Source organism: Sphaeramia orbicularis, chromosome 5 (genome assembly GCF_902148855.1).
Source record: "Sphaeramia orbicularis chromosome 5, fSphaOr1.1, whole genome shotgun sequence".
In the NCBI taxonomy this organism is placed as follows: Eukaryota; Metazoa; Chordata; class Actinopteri; order Kurtiformes; family Apogonidae; genus Sphaeramia; species Sphaeramia orbicularis.
The window spans coordinates 48,517,348-48,536,328 of NC_043961.1; the positions used below are offsets into that span (position 1 = coordinate 48,517,348).

Genomic DNA, 18,981 nt, shown 5'->3' on the forward strand with positions numbered 1-18,981 from the left:
GCTAGGTTTTACTCAAAATGCGTATTGCAGATTTTTCCCATATTACATATGATATGGTGTAACAACATCTGACAGCTAGCCAGCTACCATACGACTTAATTGTTTAAGTAAAAAAAAGGCCATCAGGGATAATTATATATTTACTTTTATTAGAATATTAGAGTTTTATATAGCAAATTCCACAGGGACGCAGAGATGAGCACAGCAGAATTCTCTTGGTCTATTTACAGCAGTGCATCGTTTCGCTGTACGCCCCTTTGTGTGTGTTGATGTAGTTAAATTGTTACTTTATCTTCTCCTGAGATGGACATCATACGTGAAACACAAAGTATAAGACATGAAACACCCCATAAAAGCCATATTCTATATCAGGGGTGTCAAACTCATTTTGGTTCAGGGGCCAAATTCAGCCTAATATGATCTAAAGTGGGCCAAGCCAGTAAAATAATATAAATAATGGGATAAGAACTTATAAATAATGTCAACTCCAAAGTTTTTTTCTCTGTTTTTGAGTGAAAAAAGTAAAATTCTGTATTGAAAATGTTTACATCTACGAACCGTACTTGAAGATAACATGAACGAATATGAACAACCTGAAAATTCTGAAGAAAAATAAGTGTAATTTGAACAGTATTACACTTTAGTTTGTCATTTATACTTGTGCATCACAACTTATAGATCACAGTGGATCTACAAATACACAGAACATTTAGTAACAGGCAGAATATTGGTACAATTCCACTTACTTAAGAAATTTCAGGTTATTTACATGTTTTTTTTGCAAAAGGCTCGTCTGTAAATGTAAACATTTTTGTGTAATTTTACTTTTTTTTTTACACAACAACAAAGAGCAAAATTTGTAGTTTTCATTATTTATAGCTTATTATGATAGTATTTTACTGGTCTGACCCACTTGAGATTGAATTAACCTACAATGATTCTAACATCCTTGATTGTTATTAAAGTCAGTGTAATTTTTACATTTCACAAATTCATCCCAGGGGCCGGAGTGGAACCTTTGGCGGGCTGGATTTGACCCCCGGGCCACATGTTTGACACCTGTGCTCTATATCATATTCTAGATCCATAAATGTGCTGTGTAGTAGATGTAGTGACAACCTTTGTTGCTTAACTAATATGCTAACGTTAGCTATCACCAAAATTAGTTATTTTTCCTCATTCATTTACAAATCATAACTTTACTTCCTAAACTTTATCTATTTCTTCTGCTCCTGTGCTTTACTTTTCATGTAAAGTTGTAGAACAACATCTGGTTGAGCAGATTGAACAGAAAAAAAACAATGATGGACCTGCAGACAATACATGACGTCATGGTTTGATGTGAGTAACAAACCTTGGATGGGGTTGTCCATATTTGACACAGAATTCCTGAAATAATCCAAACTGGATAATATTTAACCCAGTAGTTTGGATCCATTTGTATAGTTAACACTGGGTCATGTAATATTGGGCTGTGTTTTAATAGTTTTCAGTGTCGTCTCTCATTTTTGATGCCATCTGCACTCAGAGTCAATGAAAACTTTGAGACCATATTTTTTGACATAATTTTTATTTTGAAACCCTAAACCGGAATTTTTTCATATGAATCATTTGTTTAGGATATTGGCATACAGAAACAAAAATCTAAAGTTTCAAGAATAATTCCAAAACAAAAAACTTAAAAGAAAATGGCACCTGCCAAACACAAAGTCACAGCAGTAGTGGTCCTGATCGGGAGTTGTCACTCTCTCTTGCCCTGGACGCGATCTATCATCAACACAGCCTGTGGTGTTGTGGCATTCAACCAGGTTTGTGATTGTGGGTTGGGAACAGCCCATACATACGCCTGGCTATATCACTGTAGCTCAAACCGGCCTCCACCATACCCAGTGCCCGGAGATGTTGTTCACTTGATAGACGTGGCATGATGCCGTTCACTGGACTAACAATGGTGGCCTTTTTTGGGCCTTTATATAGGCCTTCAAAACAAGTCGTCAAATTTTGCAGATCCCCACTAAGGATTGCTCAATGTGTATTTGGTCCACTTTTGCAAAGAGACCAACCCATGTGCAATGAACTGTGACAGCATGACAACTCATCATTATCTCAACTACCCGAGCACTAAGTCATCAATAAATCCATAATGAATAACTACAACCCCCCTACAAGTAGAAATATGCATACATTTCTACCTCAAAGTTTCTATTGACTGTCAGTATATTATGTTTTTGTTTGGAACTATTGTTCATCCTCCTCAAGTTCTCGGTGATTTATGCAGCTGTCATAAGAAGACATACAACAAACAAACAAAGGAATGAATAAAATAGTTGCATTGTCATGCACAGAAAGATGAATCTATTAATAAGAGAAGATTCAGACGCCATTCAACTTGTCAAAACAATTACTAGCTTTATTGTTCTTATTAATGTAATTTTTTTCAGTTTGTTTACAATGTGTGATGACAATTACTCAACCAAAGCACAGCAGAAATATGACTATTTAATTTTCATATGTACAGATGAAATTAAATAAAACGTGTACAATACAATGGATATAATTTTTTTTTATATAGTGAAGTGATATTAAACCTCCTCACAAATCTTATATATTCACACTTTAGAGATGCTTTTACATTAGTGAGCAAATCTCAGAAAAGGGAATGAGGAGACAAGTTATAAATAGCTGACAACTAGTTTATATTTATGTCAGTGCAAGTTTAGCTGTTACAATTAAAGTGTTTTTGGCATTCAGTGCACATGACAAAAGGACAGCGACAGTTATTTAAAAGAGTACAGTATCATACAGCATATACAGCCAGGATTTGAAGGAAACAGAGCATTCTTCTTGGTCACAGACATCAGCATGCATGTTCAAGCTGCATCAAACCCTTCGACCTCTTTGCTTTCACTTATGCCGTGTTACACAACAGTAGACAACTCAATTTAAAAGCACAAAACACTACTGGCATAATGTCTTCTTTTTTTTTTTTTTAATCTTTTTAAAATTCCACATAGACTTGCTCTAGTAGCCTCTACTGGCATCTTGCTCTTTTTGGGTGTTTTCCACTGGCATAATATCAGATAAACACCGCAAACAGAAAAGAGACCAAAGCACAAGTGAGAGTGAGACTGGAATATGAGAGAAAAAATAGCTTTAGCATTGCAGAGACTCAGTGACTTTGAAGCCTGTAGACTGGCTAAAGGGTGCAACTATCCCTTTATTAATGGCATGATAATGAACAGTCCAAGACCAAGGAACATGAAAAGATGCCGAAAGATACTGCATTGTGCCATAGTTTGTCTCCTGTTGCCATCAAACACATGGATGCCTTTTGAATTCTTCTTGTCTCGTTGGTGTTAATGTGTGTGAGTGTGTAGATGAGGGTGGGAGGGTTATGCGCCAGTATGTCTTTGTCTGTGTGACAGTGTAGGCAGTAGACGTGACATTCTGGTTTCAGTTGTTAGTTGTTAGTCATAATCCACCAGGAAGCTGAAGAAACATACAGAGACAGAGGGAGATGGAGATGGAGAGAGTTAGGTCACATCACACAGTGTAATATCTAAGTTATTATTATAAGAGAAATACCAAAGTAAATGTAAAAATCATGAAAATGTGTATACCTTACATTACAGCTTGGTAATAAAATTGCAATAGTAAGTAATTAAAAGATAACTAGAACCCCCCCACACACACACACCCGATCACCACCAAAATTTAATCATTTTGTTCCTTGTGCCAGTATCAACATTTCCTGAAAATTTCATTAAAATCCCTCCATAGCTTTTTGAGTTATCTTGCTAACAGACAGACAAACCCCAGTGAAAACATAACCTTCTTGACGGACGTAATAATGTGCATTGTTGTGCATAAAGTTGGAATAATTTAGTTTTAACACACAATCCTATTTATACACATCAGTAATCACCCTCGACCAAGTACATTGATTACATAGAGTTCCAGTTACATTTTATCAATCAAGAATAAATGACATTGTCACAATCACTTCATGAGAAGAGGAACACATATGTTATTCCAACTTCATGGGCAAAAGAGTGTATGGTGAAATTCATCTTCCTTTATCTGTCAAATGTGCAAATGTTATGTTTACAGTTGACATGTGATTGTTTCTGTGTAATAGCATTGAATCAGGGCTGCAACATGGAAAACTATACAGTATATTTAGCATACAGGGTGGGGAAGCAAAATTTACAATATTTTGAGGCAGGGATTGAAAGACAGTGAATAACCAATTAGTTTATTGAAAGTCATGAGAATTTAAATCTTCAAATCCTATTTTACTGCATTTCTAACAGTCTTGTTGTCTACCTCAAGTTCAATTGCCATTTTTCTCATGGATTTGGTTGGATCCTTTAGGATTTTGGATTTGAGAGCTTTAATAAAAGCTTCGGTACGTTTTTTGTTGTTTCCTCCACTTCCAGACTTTCTCGTAATAGTTTTGCTCATAGTCATTCTCTTCTTTACATTATAAACAGTCTTTATGGACACTCCAACTATTTTTGAAATCTCCTTTGGTGTGACGAGTGCATTCAGCAAATCACACACTCTTTGACGTTTGCTTTCCTGATTACTCATATGGGCAAAAGTTTCTGAAAGGGTATGGATAATAGTGTTAGGTATGATTATGACATCAATATATGTTTGGTTTGAAAACAATTGACGTAGTGCCTGCTGAGAAAAAACAACTAAATGTTCATTGTAAATTTTGCTTCCCCACCCTGTATATGTATGACAAACAAAAAACAAACGTCACAGAGCAAATCAGATTTTGTCCAAAAGTCCACATGAACATGCTGATGGGTAGTTAAGGATTTATTAGTAAGCTATTTCCGAAAACCTCAATATGAAACCCATAGCATGTGAACTGCATCCTATTTCTGGGTAAAAGTTCCAGTATGCAACCTGTAGACACTTTGCCAACGTAAATATCCCATAATGCAATCCAATCATGGCAACATTGGGCACTGACAAAAGGTGAACTGAGGTCGTTTCTCAACACGCATACTAGTCTCTTCTTCTGTTCTTGTGATCTAATGAAATGTCATCAGTCGTGGCCCAAGTACTGTTCCATTTGAAAGTTCGCCTAAACCAAGAACACACGGAATACCCGGATGTTGTTCTTGTCTGCTAGCTTAAACCAAGGATGCACTGGTTGGTGACTTGTGCAGACCAAGGTTATTATCGTTAACGAAAACGAACGAAATGACGAAAACTAAAATTGAAAAAACATTTTCGTTAACTGAAATAAATAAAAACTCTAATTAAAAGAAAAAAACGATAACTAACTGAAACTGTATTGTGAGCTTACAAAACTAACTAAAACGTATAAAAATTATGCATACAATTCCCTTCGTTTTCGTTTCTGTCAATGTCGGATTGATATGAAATTAATTTATTTCACTTCAGCAGTTTGAGCTGGTGACACCATACGACACTACACAGTCTGTCATGTCTGGTCACTGGTGGTTTCCAGTCGTCTTCTGGTCCCCACTCTACCTGGAACATACAGACTAAAGCTGGGACAAAGCAGCACAGTCCTGTCTGGGGTTTACTGTAGTGATACATGGGTCGGGTTTTTTTTTTTTTTTCCCTTTTTTTTTTTTGGCGTACCGTGTGTGCGCGTGAGTGACAGACAGAGCTGAGCTAAAGTACAGAGTCAAACAGGACTAGCATCCAGGTTAAAACTGGAGAGTTTATCACCATGAAAAGGCCTTCCAAGCCCTGAACTGCACAGTTTAGAAGAGGAGAAAAGAGGAGGATCAAAACTAATCCAATTACAGAGGTATGGAACCTGTTAGAATGTTAAAAAACGTTTGATGTTACTAGCAACAGCTAGCTGAACTGAACTGAAGCAAAGTTGGCTAATAATGGAACTGGAGATGATTAAGAGATGAGATATCTGCTAAGGTGTGGTTTACTGATGAGGAACTGGGTTATATATGTTTATAAGTGGTTTGTATATGTTTCTGTCTGCTTTAACTGCTGGTTAGCTGGTTTATAATATGTTCCTATCTGCTTTAACTGCTGGTTAGCTGGTTTATATATGTTTCTATCTGCTTTAACTGCTGGTTAGCTGGTTTATAATATGTTCCTATCTGCTTTAACTGCTGGTTAGCTGGTTTATATATGTTTCTGTCTGCTTTAACTGCTGGTTAGCTGGTTTATAATATGTTCCTATCTGCTTTAACTGCTGGTTAGCTGGTTTATATATGTTTCTATCTGCTTTAACTGCTGGTTAGCTAGTTTATATATGTTTCTATCTGCTTTAACTGCTGGTTAGCTGGTTTATATATGTTTCTATCTGCTTTAACTGCTGGTTAGCTGGTTTATATATGTTTCTATCTGCTTTAACTGCTGGCTGCATTGTGCATCTCCTGTCATGCTTTGCACATCTTCGCATTGTTTCACGAAAGTGACGTTGTGTATGGATTGCACCCCACCTCAACCTGCTATAGGGAATTTATACATTGTACGGTACATTGTGTCTCTGCTCAGTCCATGAGCCGCCCTAACCCGACCCCCAAATAAAGTGTCCAGGGTAACCCATATCCATGCCTCACTAATTTCTTTGAATAGGATGATGAGGAAGATAAAATATATGAAATAACTAAAACTAATACTAAAACTAAACTAAACTAAACTAAAACTAAGCATTCAGAAAAAAACGATAACTAATAAAAACTAACAAACCTGCTCTAAAAACTAATTAAAACTAACTGAATAAGAGAAAAAAAAGTCAAAACTAATTAAAACTAAACTATAATTAAAAATCCAAAACTATTATAACCTTGGTGCAGACTTGGCTGGCAAATATCCCAAGATGCACTTCATGCTACTCTCGAATGCTACGGTGGCTTCTGTGATAACTTAATTCAGAAATGTTTTATTGACTAGATGACCGTAACGAGATGGTGTGATATAATGTTAGAACATGAGCACAAGACAGAGTAGTGAGAAATATGTCTTTCTTATCATAATATGGGATTCAACGAAATTTATTCCAGTTTTGAAAAATATACAAACAGTTTAATTCTTTCATGCATAATGGTTACTACAGTGGACAACTATTCTACAGCTGTTCTCTTATATATTTTATTTTATGTATATTTTATATGTATATTCATTCATTCATTCATTCATTTTCTGAACCCGCTTTATCCTCACTAGGGTCACGGGGGTCGCTTGGAGCTACATAGGGGCGAAGGCGGAGTACACCCTGGACAAGTCGCCAGTTCATCGCAGGGCTGAATTATACGTATATTATAACAAAAACAACAAAATATAAAAATATAATATACATATAAAAATATAATTATATGTATATTATATTTTTATATTTTGTTGTTTTAGTTGGATATCAGCCAACACAGTGGACACTTATGCATCATCCCAAACACTGCAATTCATACCATTACTATAACTTTGCTGTTCTTGATAAACCTGATCTGCAGTAACATGTTTGAGTTCAAACAACGGTTAATTGTTAGACTGTAAGAAACAGTTTTGGGGTTATTTTTAGACAAAAAGTTTTGGGTTTTTTGGTTTTTTTTTTTTGCACATTATCTCCATGAAGTGAGTAATAACTAGTATTAGAATATGTTGTAATGTGAGAAAATATTAGGTTAGCAGCATTAAACATGTTTTTATTTCATTGTTTTCATATCATTTTCTGATATTGGGTTTTAAATATATGTTTCTGTGCTTCAAGAATATAATGCATGGTGTAGCTGAGTGGACATTTTTGTAAATCCATGAAAAAAAAAAAAAACTCAATTGTATTGTTTTTTTCATGCCTAAGGAGGAATAAAAACACTCAAAAAAAAAAAACAAAACAACTAAGGTTCTCATAATTAATGCAAGAAAGGGTTAAAGAATATACATGACATGTACATAACAGTACAAATATATTGAAATGAAATCGAGTGACATTTTGGTGATTTGAAGGAAATATGTTACGGAGCCGATTGTGGAAACACAGCAGAGACAGGGACAAAACTTCACAAGTACGCAGCCATTCCAATTGCACAGAGACATGCGTTCTTAGGAAGTCCGTTCTCTGGGGTCGTTCTTACCAAGACCGTACACGCCGAGTTCACAAGACCGTAGTCTGTGACCTTGATACTGAGAAACGACCTGAGTCCAGTAGTCAGTTAGATGCCACAGTCCTTGATATTAAATAACATGTTGGTAGAAGGGGCATGGCGTGGTTTTTAAGTATTTTCCCCCTTATTCTAGTCAAAGACAAGCCAGTGTTTGTAACTCACTAACATTAAAAGCAAAGCATTTAAAAAGGGCAAAATTTTCTCAGTGTTTCCTCTTCACTGTCAGGCTAATGTCTGATAGCTATACTAACACTAGCAAGTTATTAGAAGCTGGCTAGCTTGAAGATGTATTTCAATATTACAACATGGTCATTTTTACCTCAATAAATTTCCATTAATTATTACTGGAGTTATTACATGATTAATAAATGGAATTACTACATAATTACCCATTTATTACCATTCAGTTACCATTTTCTTACTGAATCATGAGCTAAAGTGCAACTAGAAAGGGCTTCCTAGAAAGCCTCCTACGAATGGGAGAAATAAGACATTAAGCCAATGCATATTAACTAGGGCTGGGCAAGTTATAACGCGTTATTACCGCGTTAACGCATTCATTAAATAACGCCGACCATTTTTTTTTTATTATCTCACGTTAACGCCGTTTTATTATTGTTCAGCCTTTCACGCAAGTCTTAGTTGATTTATATATACGGACTCTTATTTTGAAACTCATGCTCTTATTTTGCTGGTCCACACGCCAGTGCTGTGTGTAGACTGAGAGGAGAAAAAAGCGAACTTTACAAGTAATGCTGAATCAAACTGTGTGTAACTCCTGCAGTTCAACGCCTGTATGTATCAATCATTCTGTTGTTTGCTAAATAATTTCACATGCAAACGTGCCGTTAGAAACATGTTTGTGACGTTATTTTGGATGTGTTTATTACAATGTGTTATTAACATGTTTAAGCTAATTCGTTTATGCTAGCAGTTGGAGATGGGTTGTTAATTCTTTCTGCAGGCTCATGCTAAGTTTATATAAATTCATTGGTTGTGTTTAAGTATAATATGCCAGCCTTTGAATTAACCTTTACTTATTTACGATGTGAATGTTGTATTAGCAGTCATTTTATCTCGATGCTAACTTGAATGGGAAAATCCATAGACACGCTAACCATTAGCATTTACAGTTTAATTCAAGATTTACAACATTTTTTTATTCAGCAACAAAGGTTCACATCAGAGATATTTGATACTATTCATTCTTACAACAACTGAACATAAAATACTCACAGGCAAACGTTTTTGGGGCCATACAAACAGAGTGAAAGAAACATGTCTGTTAGTTCTATGTCTGAACTGACTATGGTACCACGGAAAGGACCAAACATACGTTAGTGCCACTTATTCTGACCACTTCAGGGCCCCTTTTGCTTGCTTTGAACAACTGAACATCACATATTATTGGGCTTATTAGTATCAGTACTGATTAGTGGGCTTAAGACTCCTGTCAATCACTCACAACTGTAAATACACTGGTGGGGACATAAACGTGTAAAAGTAGTGGTTTTTTACATGGACATTTTCATTTTAAATGTCTTCACATGGTGGGGTTGAGAAGGACACAGTTGTTTGGAAGCACTAACGTGCAATTATTTTTTTATCACCGGAGTACTTCCTGTCTGGAATATCACTGAAAGGCAATACATGCTGTTGATGCGCCCCCCCCCCCCCCCAACAACTATGCGATTAATCGCGATTAATCGCAGAAATCCACGCGATTAATCGTGATTACAAATTTTAATCGCTGCCCACCACTAATATTAACATTTACAAAGAGTAGTACTTTGTTTAATTTCTGCTAAATCCTTCCAAAAACATAGATCCTAGATTACTAGAGTGAAACTTCTCAACACAAGAAATACTGTTTAAATGGAAATAATAGTGGCAAAAAGAAGCAGCCGACTGCTGTGCTTTATTTATTTCTTTTCTTATTATTGATTCCAGAATAGACTCTGACAGACAGACCTCACAAACTATCCTCCAAATCAGTGTATGGTGGCTTCACGAATGCCCATCTGCAAAACCCACCTACAGGAAAGTAACTTACTAATGAGGTCTTTCTATGAAAAAATACAGCCTATGTCTTTGTGCAAAAAAACACATTCTCCTATAAGAAGCAGCAACTACAGAAATACAGCATTATGGAAAAAAATAAACTTGTCAAAACACAGCGAGAGAGCAGATCAAAGGCCCCTTTAATGCCAAGACATGTTAATGGAGAAAAATATTATCTGTGTATTGACTTAATATAGCTTTTAACCAAACAAATCTGTTTGCTGTCATGGTGTAATTTCTTAAAGAACTTTTTGTTTTTTACAAGACTAAAATCAAGTTAATTAATTATTAAATACCACCATTTCAAATAACAGGTTTATATTTATTTGTTTTCTTGACCTTTCTCAAAATCTGAGTTTAGGAAATCTGTTTCATTTTAGTTTTAGCTTTCCAAGACATGCACACAGGATACACACTAATGTGAGGCACAACCCACGTCGGTTACATTTTGCTTTTTTTGGGGTCCATGTCTGAATTGGATTTTTTTCTGTCTTTACATGTCTGATATTAAGAGTGACCAGCCTGATGACACAGTCAGTCAGTACAAATGAGAACCACAGATATGAAAGTACAAACAGCTACGTACAGTAGCCTAGCAACAACCACAACCTGCACAACCCACAAAGCTGATCACCATCTGCAATAACCGCAAAAAGCAGAAATAATGATTACAGCCATTACTTTCTGAAGCACATTTAAAAGCCCCCAGCAAATTAATCAAACTTCAATCTGAAAGCAAAGAATCATGATTGCTGCCTGGAATCGAGTGCAGATGATTCATGCCACGGTGCCATGTGCAGTTCCTGAAGAGGAGTCAGTGACGTGGTGACAAGTAAAATAAGACATGTGCGTCAGATGACCGCAACAGTTGGACTTCATTCTATAGAACCTGTTGAATGTGGCCTCAATACAACAGGAAAACAGCCATCTTTTGTGTATATGTGCCCTTTATAATTCATGTATATGTCAAATTAATTTTCATCGGGCAGCATCATCAGAGCCAAGATAGTTCGTGTATTGCCATCGTTTGTAGGGGTGATATATCGTCAGGTGTCCCATAAACATCCTCTGTTTCCATAGATGAGAGGTTTCAGCACATATTACAATACATCAAAGCTTAGTGCACTAATGTAACAGCCTAGTGTGGCAGCTCAACACTCTAGAAAATTTTGTTTACATTTGAGGTTTGTAAGACGTATCTTGCATTAAATGGAAGTTGAATGGGTGACTTTGACTAGCTCTAAGATGTCGGAGGAACATCATAAATCATGCATCATGAACCAAAATGGAGAAGGAAAAATGCAATGTTACAAGATATTTTGCTTGAAGAATCTTTTATTTTTGCAAAGTCTAAGTTGTTATAGTCTTGAGTTATATTTTCCAACTGTATCTTGTATTTTTTATTTTTTTTAATTTGTACTGAACAGTCAGTGAGAGGTTTGGTTCGTGTGTGTGTGGTTTTGATGAACTCACACCTGCCTGTGCTGAAGATCTAATTTTACATCTTTGGAAAGTAATTGTGGTAAAGAGAGTCGAGCAGAAAAACCAGATTATGAACTTGGGGAATTTTTGTGGTCAAGAAATGCTAGCCTAATTGTGCAGGTGTTAAGGAAGGATGCGTTTGGTTTGACTGACAGGTGTCCAGAGCGCTTGTTAAACTCAGATGAACTTTCAGCATGTGCTTTTCTTAGAATTAGCTCAAGTGACGTGATGTGTTCTGCCCAGTAACTATCATTAACCAATAATAAGCATACGACGAATGATGTCATTGAATAATGGGAGTCTCCAAGAGTCACTAAACACTATAAAAAGTAATAAAGAAACTCTTTTTTTTTTTTGGGGGGGGGGGGGGGGGGGGGGGCTTTTTCTTTTTCTCTCTATGACGAAATGTGTGTTTGATGCTAGACTAATTGATAACTGACTTTTTTCTTTTCTTGTAACTTTTTCTATTTTTGCCTGAAGCAATAAATCAAGCTATTGTTTTAACTTTAAAACCTCAAACCTTCTTTTTTGGTGAATTCTTCATTTCTCCTGGTTTGGTCCTTTCATCCGAAACGTAACTGGTGAGTTAATTTAAATTACGTGACACCCCCTCCTCTGGTAAGCAGCCTAAATGGAGTAGTCCAGAGCCACCGCTGGTCTAAAAATCTCTAGAACATGCAGCCTTTTGTCCAGATAACTGGAGATTTTTGGTACCAAGGTGGTTTAAAGTTAAAAGAAACTGGGGCAGTAGTTCATTAACTGAAATAAATTGTGGTTTTTGAGATTTACTGCTTGCTGCGTGTTTACAGGCTAATGCTAAGATTATCTTGCTTTATTGGAAAATTAGTTCCCTGCATTTTACCCAGTACCTGGCACTAGCATTAGCACTTAGCACATTAGCAGCAGTGAGCTGCCATTGAACGTGTGGCCAGATTCACTGACATATTTGTACTTGTTTTTAATGGTGAAGTAAACTGGAGGACCTGGAGAAAACCCGTGTGGTGTGGAGAGGACCAGTTTACTGGACACAGAAAGACTCAGGTCTGACTGAGGGGAGGTGCCCTATTGTCAGAAGGCCTGTTAGCCAGAAAAGGGCTGGGTTAGATTTATCAATAAATCCAAATACATTTTCTGACTACTGGGCCTTCTGACAATAATGTGGGCCCCCTAACTGAGAACTAGGGATTTAATGATATGAAAATTTCATATCACGGTTATTGTGACCAAAATTATCACGGTTATCATTATTATCACAGTATTATTGAAATTGTGCTCAAAATGTTCAAAAAGTACTAATACACACACGGAAATAATTTAACCAAGTTGTACTTAAAAAAAACAAACAAATAAAATAATAGGTACAATGCACTTTCTCTTGGCAGAAACATTCAAATATTAACCCTTAGTGGTCTGAGCCTATTTTAGCCATTTTTCAGTACTTTTGATTTCGCCTTTATGTACTATATACAGAAATGTTTACTATACCCATGTTTGGGATCTTTTTTTCAGCACAACTTCATCTATATCATCTGTCTATTATTATTTTTTCACTTTAACCTACTATATCAACACAAAAGGACAAAAACACTATACATATACACACACACACACACACACATATATATATGATCCAATTTGAAAAATGTATATACTTTATTGCATAAATAACACAAAGATGCTTAACGAACCTTTTCAAAGACTTTAAAAGTGAATATTGGTTCCAAATATTAGGTATAACCTCCTAAGACCCAGGAAATGTCAGCAAAGTACCAGCTTTTTTTGTTTTTTATTAAATAAGTGCCTATATTGGAAACATCATGATGCAACAGTTTTTTCATATGCAGTTTTTAAAATTTTTATGGAATGTCCTTTGTGGTGGACAGTTTTCTTTTTTTTTGTATAAAGTTGTGAAACTCTTGTCCACAAATGTGGACAGAAAACCCATAGCTGGGTTTTAAGAGGATATACTATCAAAATTGTAAGAAATTTAAACTATACTCAAATATCTGACATAAAAGCAGATCTTTACATCGGCATTTTCTCTGGAAAAGTGCGGTAATCAAACACGGTTATCATGATAATTAGAATTTAAATGGTAATACTAACTGTCTGCAATTTTACCGCGGTTTATCGTTATACCGGTAATTGTTACATCCCAACTGAGAACCCAGAACATTCTAGCTGTGAGGTCTAAGTGCTAAACTCTATGGCACCGTCCCACCCTAAAATGTTTTATACAGTGTTATACAAACTTGTAGTAGGTGAAAGGACGTCTTCTGGTATCCTATCTGCTTTGCCCACTTTGGATTTATTTTTAAAAAATAGGTTTGTCTGGCTCAGTAAAATGCATAATTATGTCTAGAAAATCATTTTGGACCATGTTCAGTGATGCATGACTCAGTTGCTGAAGCAAAACAGCAGCATCACGCATCTCCAAATTTGATCCCTTTCAGCCTGATATTGTCTGTAATACTAAGTCTGGAACTCTTTTGTATTAATAGTGACATGATTTACTCAACTGGAAAGGAGTTCCATTAAAGCAACAAATACTTTATATTTATCATGTCATTATATTTATCATAATAACAACAAACATTTGTAAATAAGACATGTTTAGGTGATCAGTTGGGATGTTATATTCACTTCTTCATGTAATGGATCATTTTTAAACCTTCTTAGTTTGTCTTAAAATTGAACATCTTGCCCTTCTCATAGATTCTAAAGCTTGATATATTTTATGTATAAATGTAGTGTGTTTAACATATTTGAAGCAATAGAATCTACAAGGTGGACAACAATGCTATTTTAGATTTTAAAAGTCAAACCTAATGATTTTGCTGTATTTTCCAACATGATTTTTCAAATGAGTTCAGGTCAAAGGTCATGTTTGGTCATTACATGGAGCTGGATACATTTTAAAGGCACTCTTTAAGTATTATATGCATGAATGATATGTAAGTTGATAAAATTGCATAAGAGCTTTGATGTGATTTTTAGGAAATATTGCTGGTGCAAGATGATGGCAAATGGGGGTGAATTCAGCTGAAGGTTTAGATAGTTGTAGAATATCAATATATGGCATCATAAGATGGATCCTTCTTGGAATCAAAAATTCAACTATTTCTGAGTAAGTCTATGAAAGTGGGGTGGGTAGGTACAGAAAGGAGACAAACCCTTAGTAATAGATTACAATAGGATATGTCTATGCTAATATGTTTATGCTTTTTCCATTTACACCAACCAGCATCCAGCCTTCTCTAAAGTTTTAACCTCCTGACCCTATTTTAGTTTAAAAACGATGCTGATTCAACATGGATATTGAAAGACACATGCTTCTGTTTGTCTCTGCACTTAAATTGAAGAGCCTGGTGCTAAAAGTACAAAAAAAAAAGTTTGGGTTACACTTTATAAGAAAGTACACACTATGAACCATTAGTTAAGCATTAATAAATACTGAATTCATCATTTAGAAAGCATATTTCTGACATGAATGCTCATTAGTACATGGTTTATAAGCACAGTTATAAATGTTTTACTCATCATTAATAAGCTCATCTACTGTATTTTCATACTTTATAAATGGATTCAGCATTTAAAAATGTAGTATTGCATCACTTACAAAGCAGTTATGACACGCATTTATGCTTACACATACAGTATTCAGACATGTACTAATGGGTAGTGAACATGTTAGCAGGTATTTTATACTAACTCACAAATTTCATTTTCCAAAACATTTCTAACTGTGCTTATAAACCATATATTAATGAGTATTCATGTCAGAAATATGCTTTATAAATGATGAATTCAGTATTTATTAATGCTTAACTAATGTGCTTATTAATGATGAGTAAAACATTTATAACTGTGCTTATGAACCATATACTAATGAGCATTCATGTCAGAAATATGCTTTATAAATGATGAATTCAGTATTTATTAATGCTTAACTAATGCTTCATAGTGTGTACTTATTATAAAGTCTTACCAAGGTTTGTTAAAAACATTTATAGGGTGGACTTAGATAAACAAATACAACATGTTTATATGCTCAACTTGAATTGTCCAAAAATGTGACTTCAGTACTTTTAGCACCAGGGTGTTCAACTCTGAATTACGTTCTGCGTCACATACTGCTGACTACATCCCCTAAAGTTGACCTGTTTCTCCAGTGATTCACAGCAGTTCCCCTGCTTTGTTGATTGTGTGATATGTATGTCAGGCATGTTTGGAAATATTTCAGTTAATGTGGACGCAGGCTTAGTCCATTCCATACCCTGGTGATAATTTTGCCTTTACCATGTTAACATTAAAAAAAAAAAAAAAAAAAGTGAGCACTGGCTCTTGATTTCCTCCTGCACAGTGGATGTTAATCTCAAAATGGATGTTTGTAGTAAATTTAGTATACCATTTTAATGTGTATTTATACATACACACATACATACAAATAGGGATGTAACGATACGAAAATTTCACATCACAGTTATTGTGACCAAAATTATAATGGTTATCATTATTATCGTGGTATTGTTGAAATTGTGCTCAAAAAGTTCAAAAAGTACTAATACACACACTGAAATAATTTAACCAAGTTGTATTTTGAAAAAAAAAACAACAACAACAAAAAAAACCAAATCAAATAATTGGCACAATGTACCTTCTGTTGGCAGAAACATTCAAATATTAACCCTTGGTGGTCTGAGCCTATTTCGTTCGTTTTTCAGTACTTTTGCTTTTGCCTTTATATACTATAGAAACAAATGTTTACTGTACCCATGTTTGGTATCTTTTTTTTCAGCACAGCTTCATCTATATCATCTGTCTAGTATTTTTTTCACTTTAACCTACTATATCAACACAAAAGGACAAAAAACACAAAAAAAATATATAAAATCTGATTTGAAAAATGTATATAATTTATTGCATAAATAACACAAAGATGCTTAACGAACCTTTTCAAAGACTTTAAAAGTGAATATTGGTTCCAAATATTAGATAAATAAAATCAAAATTGTAATAAATTAAAACTATACTCAAATATTTGACATAAAAGCAGATCTTTACATAGGCGTTTTCTACGGAAAAGTGCGGTAATCAAACACGGTTATCATGATAATTAGAATTTTAACAGTAATACTAACCGTTGGCAATTTTACCGCCGTTTATTGTTATACCGGTAATCGTTACATCCCTACATACAAATGTAAGAACTCAAAGACTGCATAAACAAACCTGGGAGCAACATAGTGGATACTACTTCAGCGTCCTCCAACATGTCAATAACACAGCGCTGGAAATCTTTGCTGCTGTTGGACTGCAAGTAGCTGTAGAGACAATGAGGGAGTAAAGGAGGGAAAACAACAGAGAATAGAATAAGGTTAGTAGTTTAGTATGACTTGTAGCATGATAAATTGGTCATGGTTATATTTCATTGTTAAAAGCTGTTTGATATTTACTGGAGCAGAACTCAGCAGAAACCATCTACCACAAATGTAAATATTCATACACACAGAAAGGTATTTTTTTTAATGCTTTAAATGCACTGTATATCATTTCTGCCACTAGACATCCCCCAGTTAAAACACTGATACCAGTAGATGATATTATGAACATTTCTGTATATAACTGGTGGACAGAGGAACCCTAACATCACCATCTGGTTTCTACACTTCTGTGCTGAAGCCAAAAGTTTTAGTGATTTGGCCATCACCGTGTTGCCTTTCTGGAGCTGGAAGTGACCATATTTGGACAAAAGGGGCAGAACTGCTGTTAACTTACTGACTGTAAAATAGAAAACCTCATCCAACACTGACAGATAATTAACAGAGGATATACTTAAATATGCACCACCAGATCACTTATTAGATTATCCAAATAAAATGCATGGGACTGGAATGACACCTGGGAAAAAAATGAATGATTTAGCATTTTTAGAGAAGTTATCTTCAACCAGTGTTTTTCGGAGCCACCCCAACTGGCCATCAGTGGTATTACAACTTTGTTAGTTGATGCCATTTTAAAGGTCAGAGGTTTTTACTGATATGACACCACTGATTAAATGAAGTCAACAAAATAACAAATAACAAACGAGGCTTATGCTGTCAGGGGCCGACAGCAAGGGTATATTCCCTTAATCCACCCAATCCTCTGCTATATAATAAAGCAAATAAACGACACGATATATAAAAGATGGCAACTTAATTGTTATTCAAAAAGCAGATTGTGGATAGATTTAACCCTTTCATGCAAACTGGTCGCTGCAGTGGACAGCTATTCTACAGCTGTTCTCTTGTATATTCATAGGTTTTGTTGTACAGTGGACGCATATGCATCATCCCATACACTGCAATTCATACCATTACTGTAACTTTGCTGTTCTTGATAAACCTGATCTGCAGTACTATGTTTAAAATCAGTTGCTAATTGTTATTAGACTACAATCAACAGTTTTCTTAATCAAAAAAAAATTTTTTTTTTTGCATATTATATTTCCATGAAGTTAGTAATAACTAGTATTAGAGTATGTTAAAATGTGAGAAAACATCAGATTAGCTGAATGAAAAATGTTTTTATTTCATAGTTTTCACACAGTAAATCCCTTTCTGATGATGGGTTTAAATACAAGTTTCTTTGTTTCAAAAATTAAACACATGGTGTTTGTAATTCCAGGAAAAATAGGTTCATAAAAAATTTCAATTGCACTGTTTTTTTCATGCCTAAAGGAAAATAAAAACACTCAGGAAAAAAATCTCAACTAAGGTTCTCATAATTCATGCATGAAAGGGTTAATATGAAATGTGACACTTTATAGAAATACCCATAACTGTTCATTTGATATTTTCAGCACATTATCAAACATCCCCCAACCATTTGGAAAAATATATGACATCATGTAAACTCAAGGTAGTGGCATGAAGGAAGATAATTGTTAGGCAATCGATATGAACTCAATTTGAGCTACATTGACCTGATAGAGGCAGAATAATGGTCAGAAAACCACTTTTTCCCCACAAAACTCCACCTTGTGAATGAAAATGACACCATATGAACTCTGGATGGTAGCGAGAAAATAGACATTTATAAGATGATCAATATGAACCAAATTTGATCTCAATTGGCCTATTATTGCTTGATTTATGTCCAAAAAACTGATTTTCAACTAAACTGCCCCATTTGGATGACTTATAATACTCATAGAGAAGCTGAAATCGATAGGGTTCTTCCACTAGGGGTCCCCTATGTTGGTCATCAAGGGATAAGAAATCCAACCAAATCTGTCCTAGTTATTGTGTTCACACCAAGGTTCTAATAGTTTTGG

General features: G+C 35.1%; 1 protein-coding gene across 1 annotated transcript in view; it reads right to left on the minus strand.

The window, feature by feature from the left end:
• Window positions 1–2,386: 2,386 nt before the first annotated feature.
• The window catches only part of necab3 (N-terminal EF-hand calcium binding protein 3), a 74,942-nt gene continuing 58,347 nt past the window's right edge, over window positions 2,387–18,981 (minus strand). The window contains exons 12-13 of the mRNA XM_030133949.1: window positions 16,896–16,987; window positions 2,387–3,489 (exon numbers count right to left, since the gene is read on the minus strand). Of these exons, the coding sequence (XP_029989809.1) occupies window positions 3,461–3,489; window positions 16,896–16,987 (121 nt within the window). The 3' untranslated portion in view covers window positions 2,387–3,460. The remainder of the gene's footprint in view (window positions 3,490–16,895; window positions 16,988–18,981) is intronic.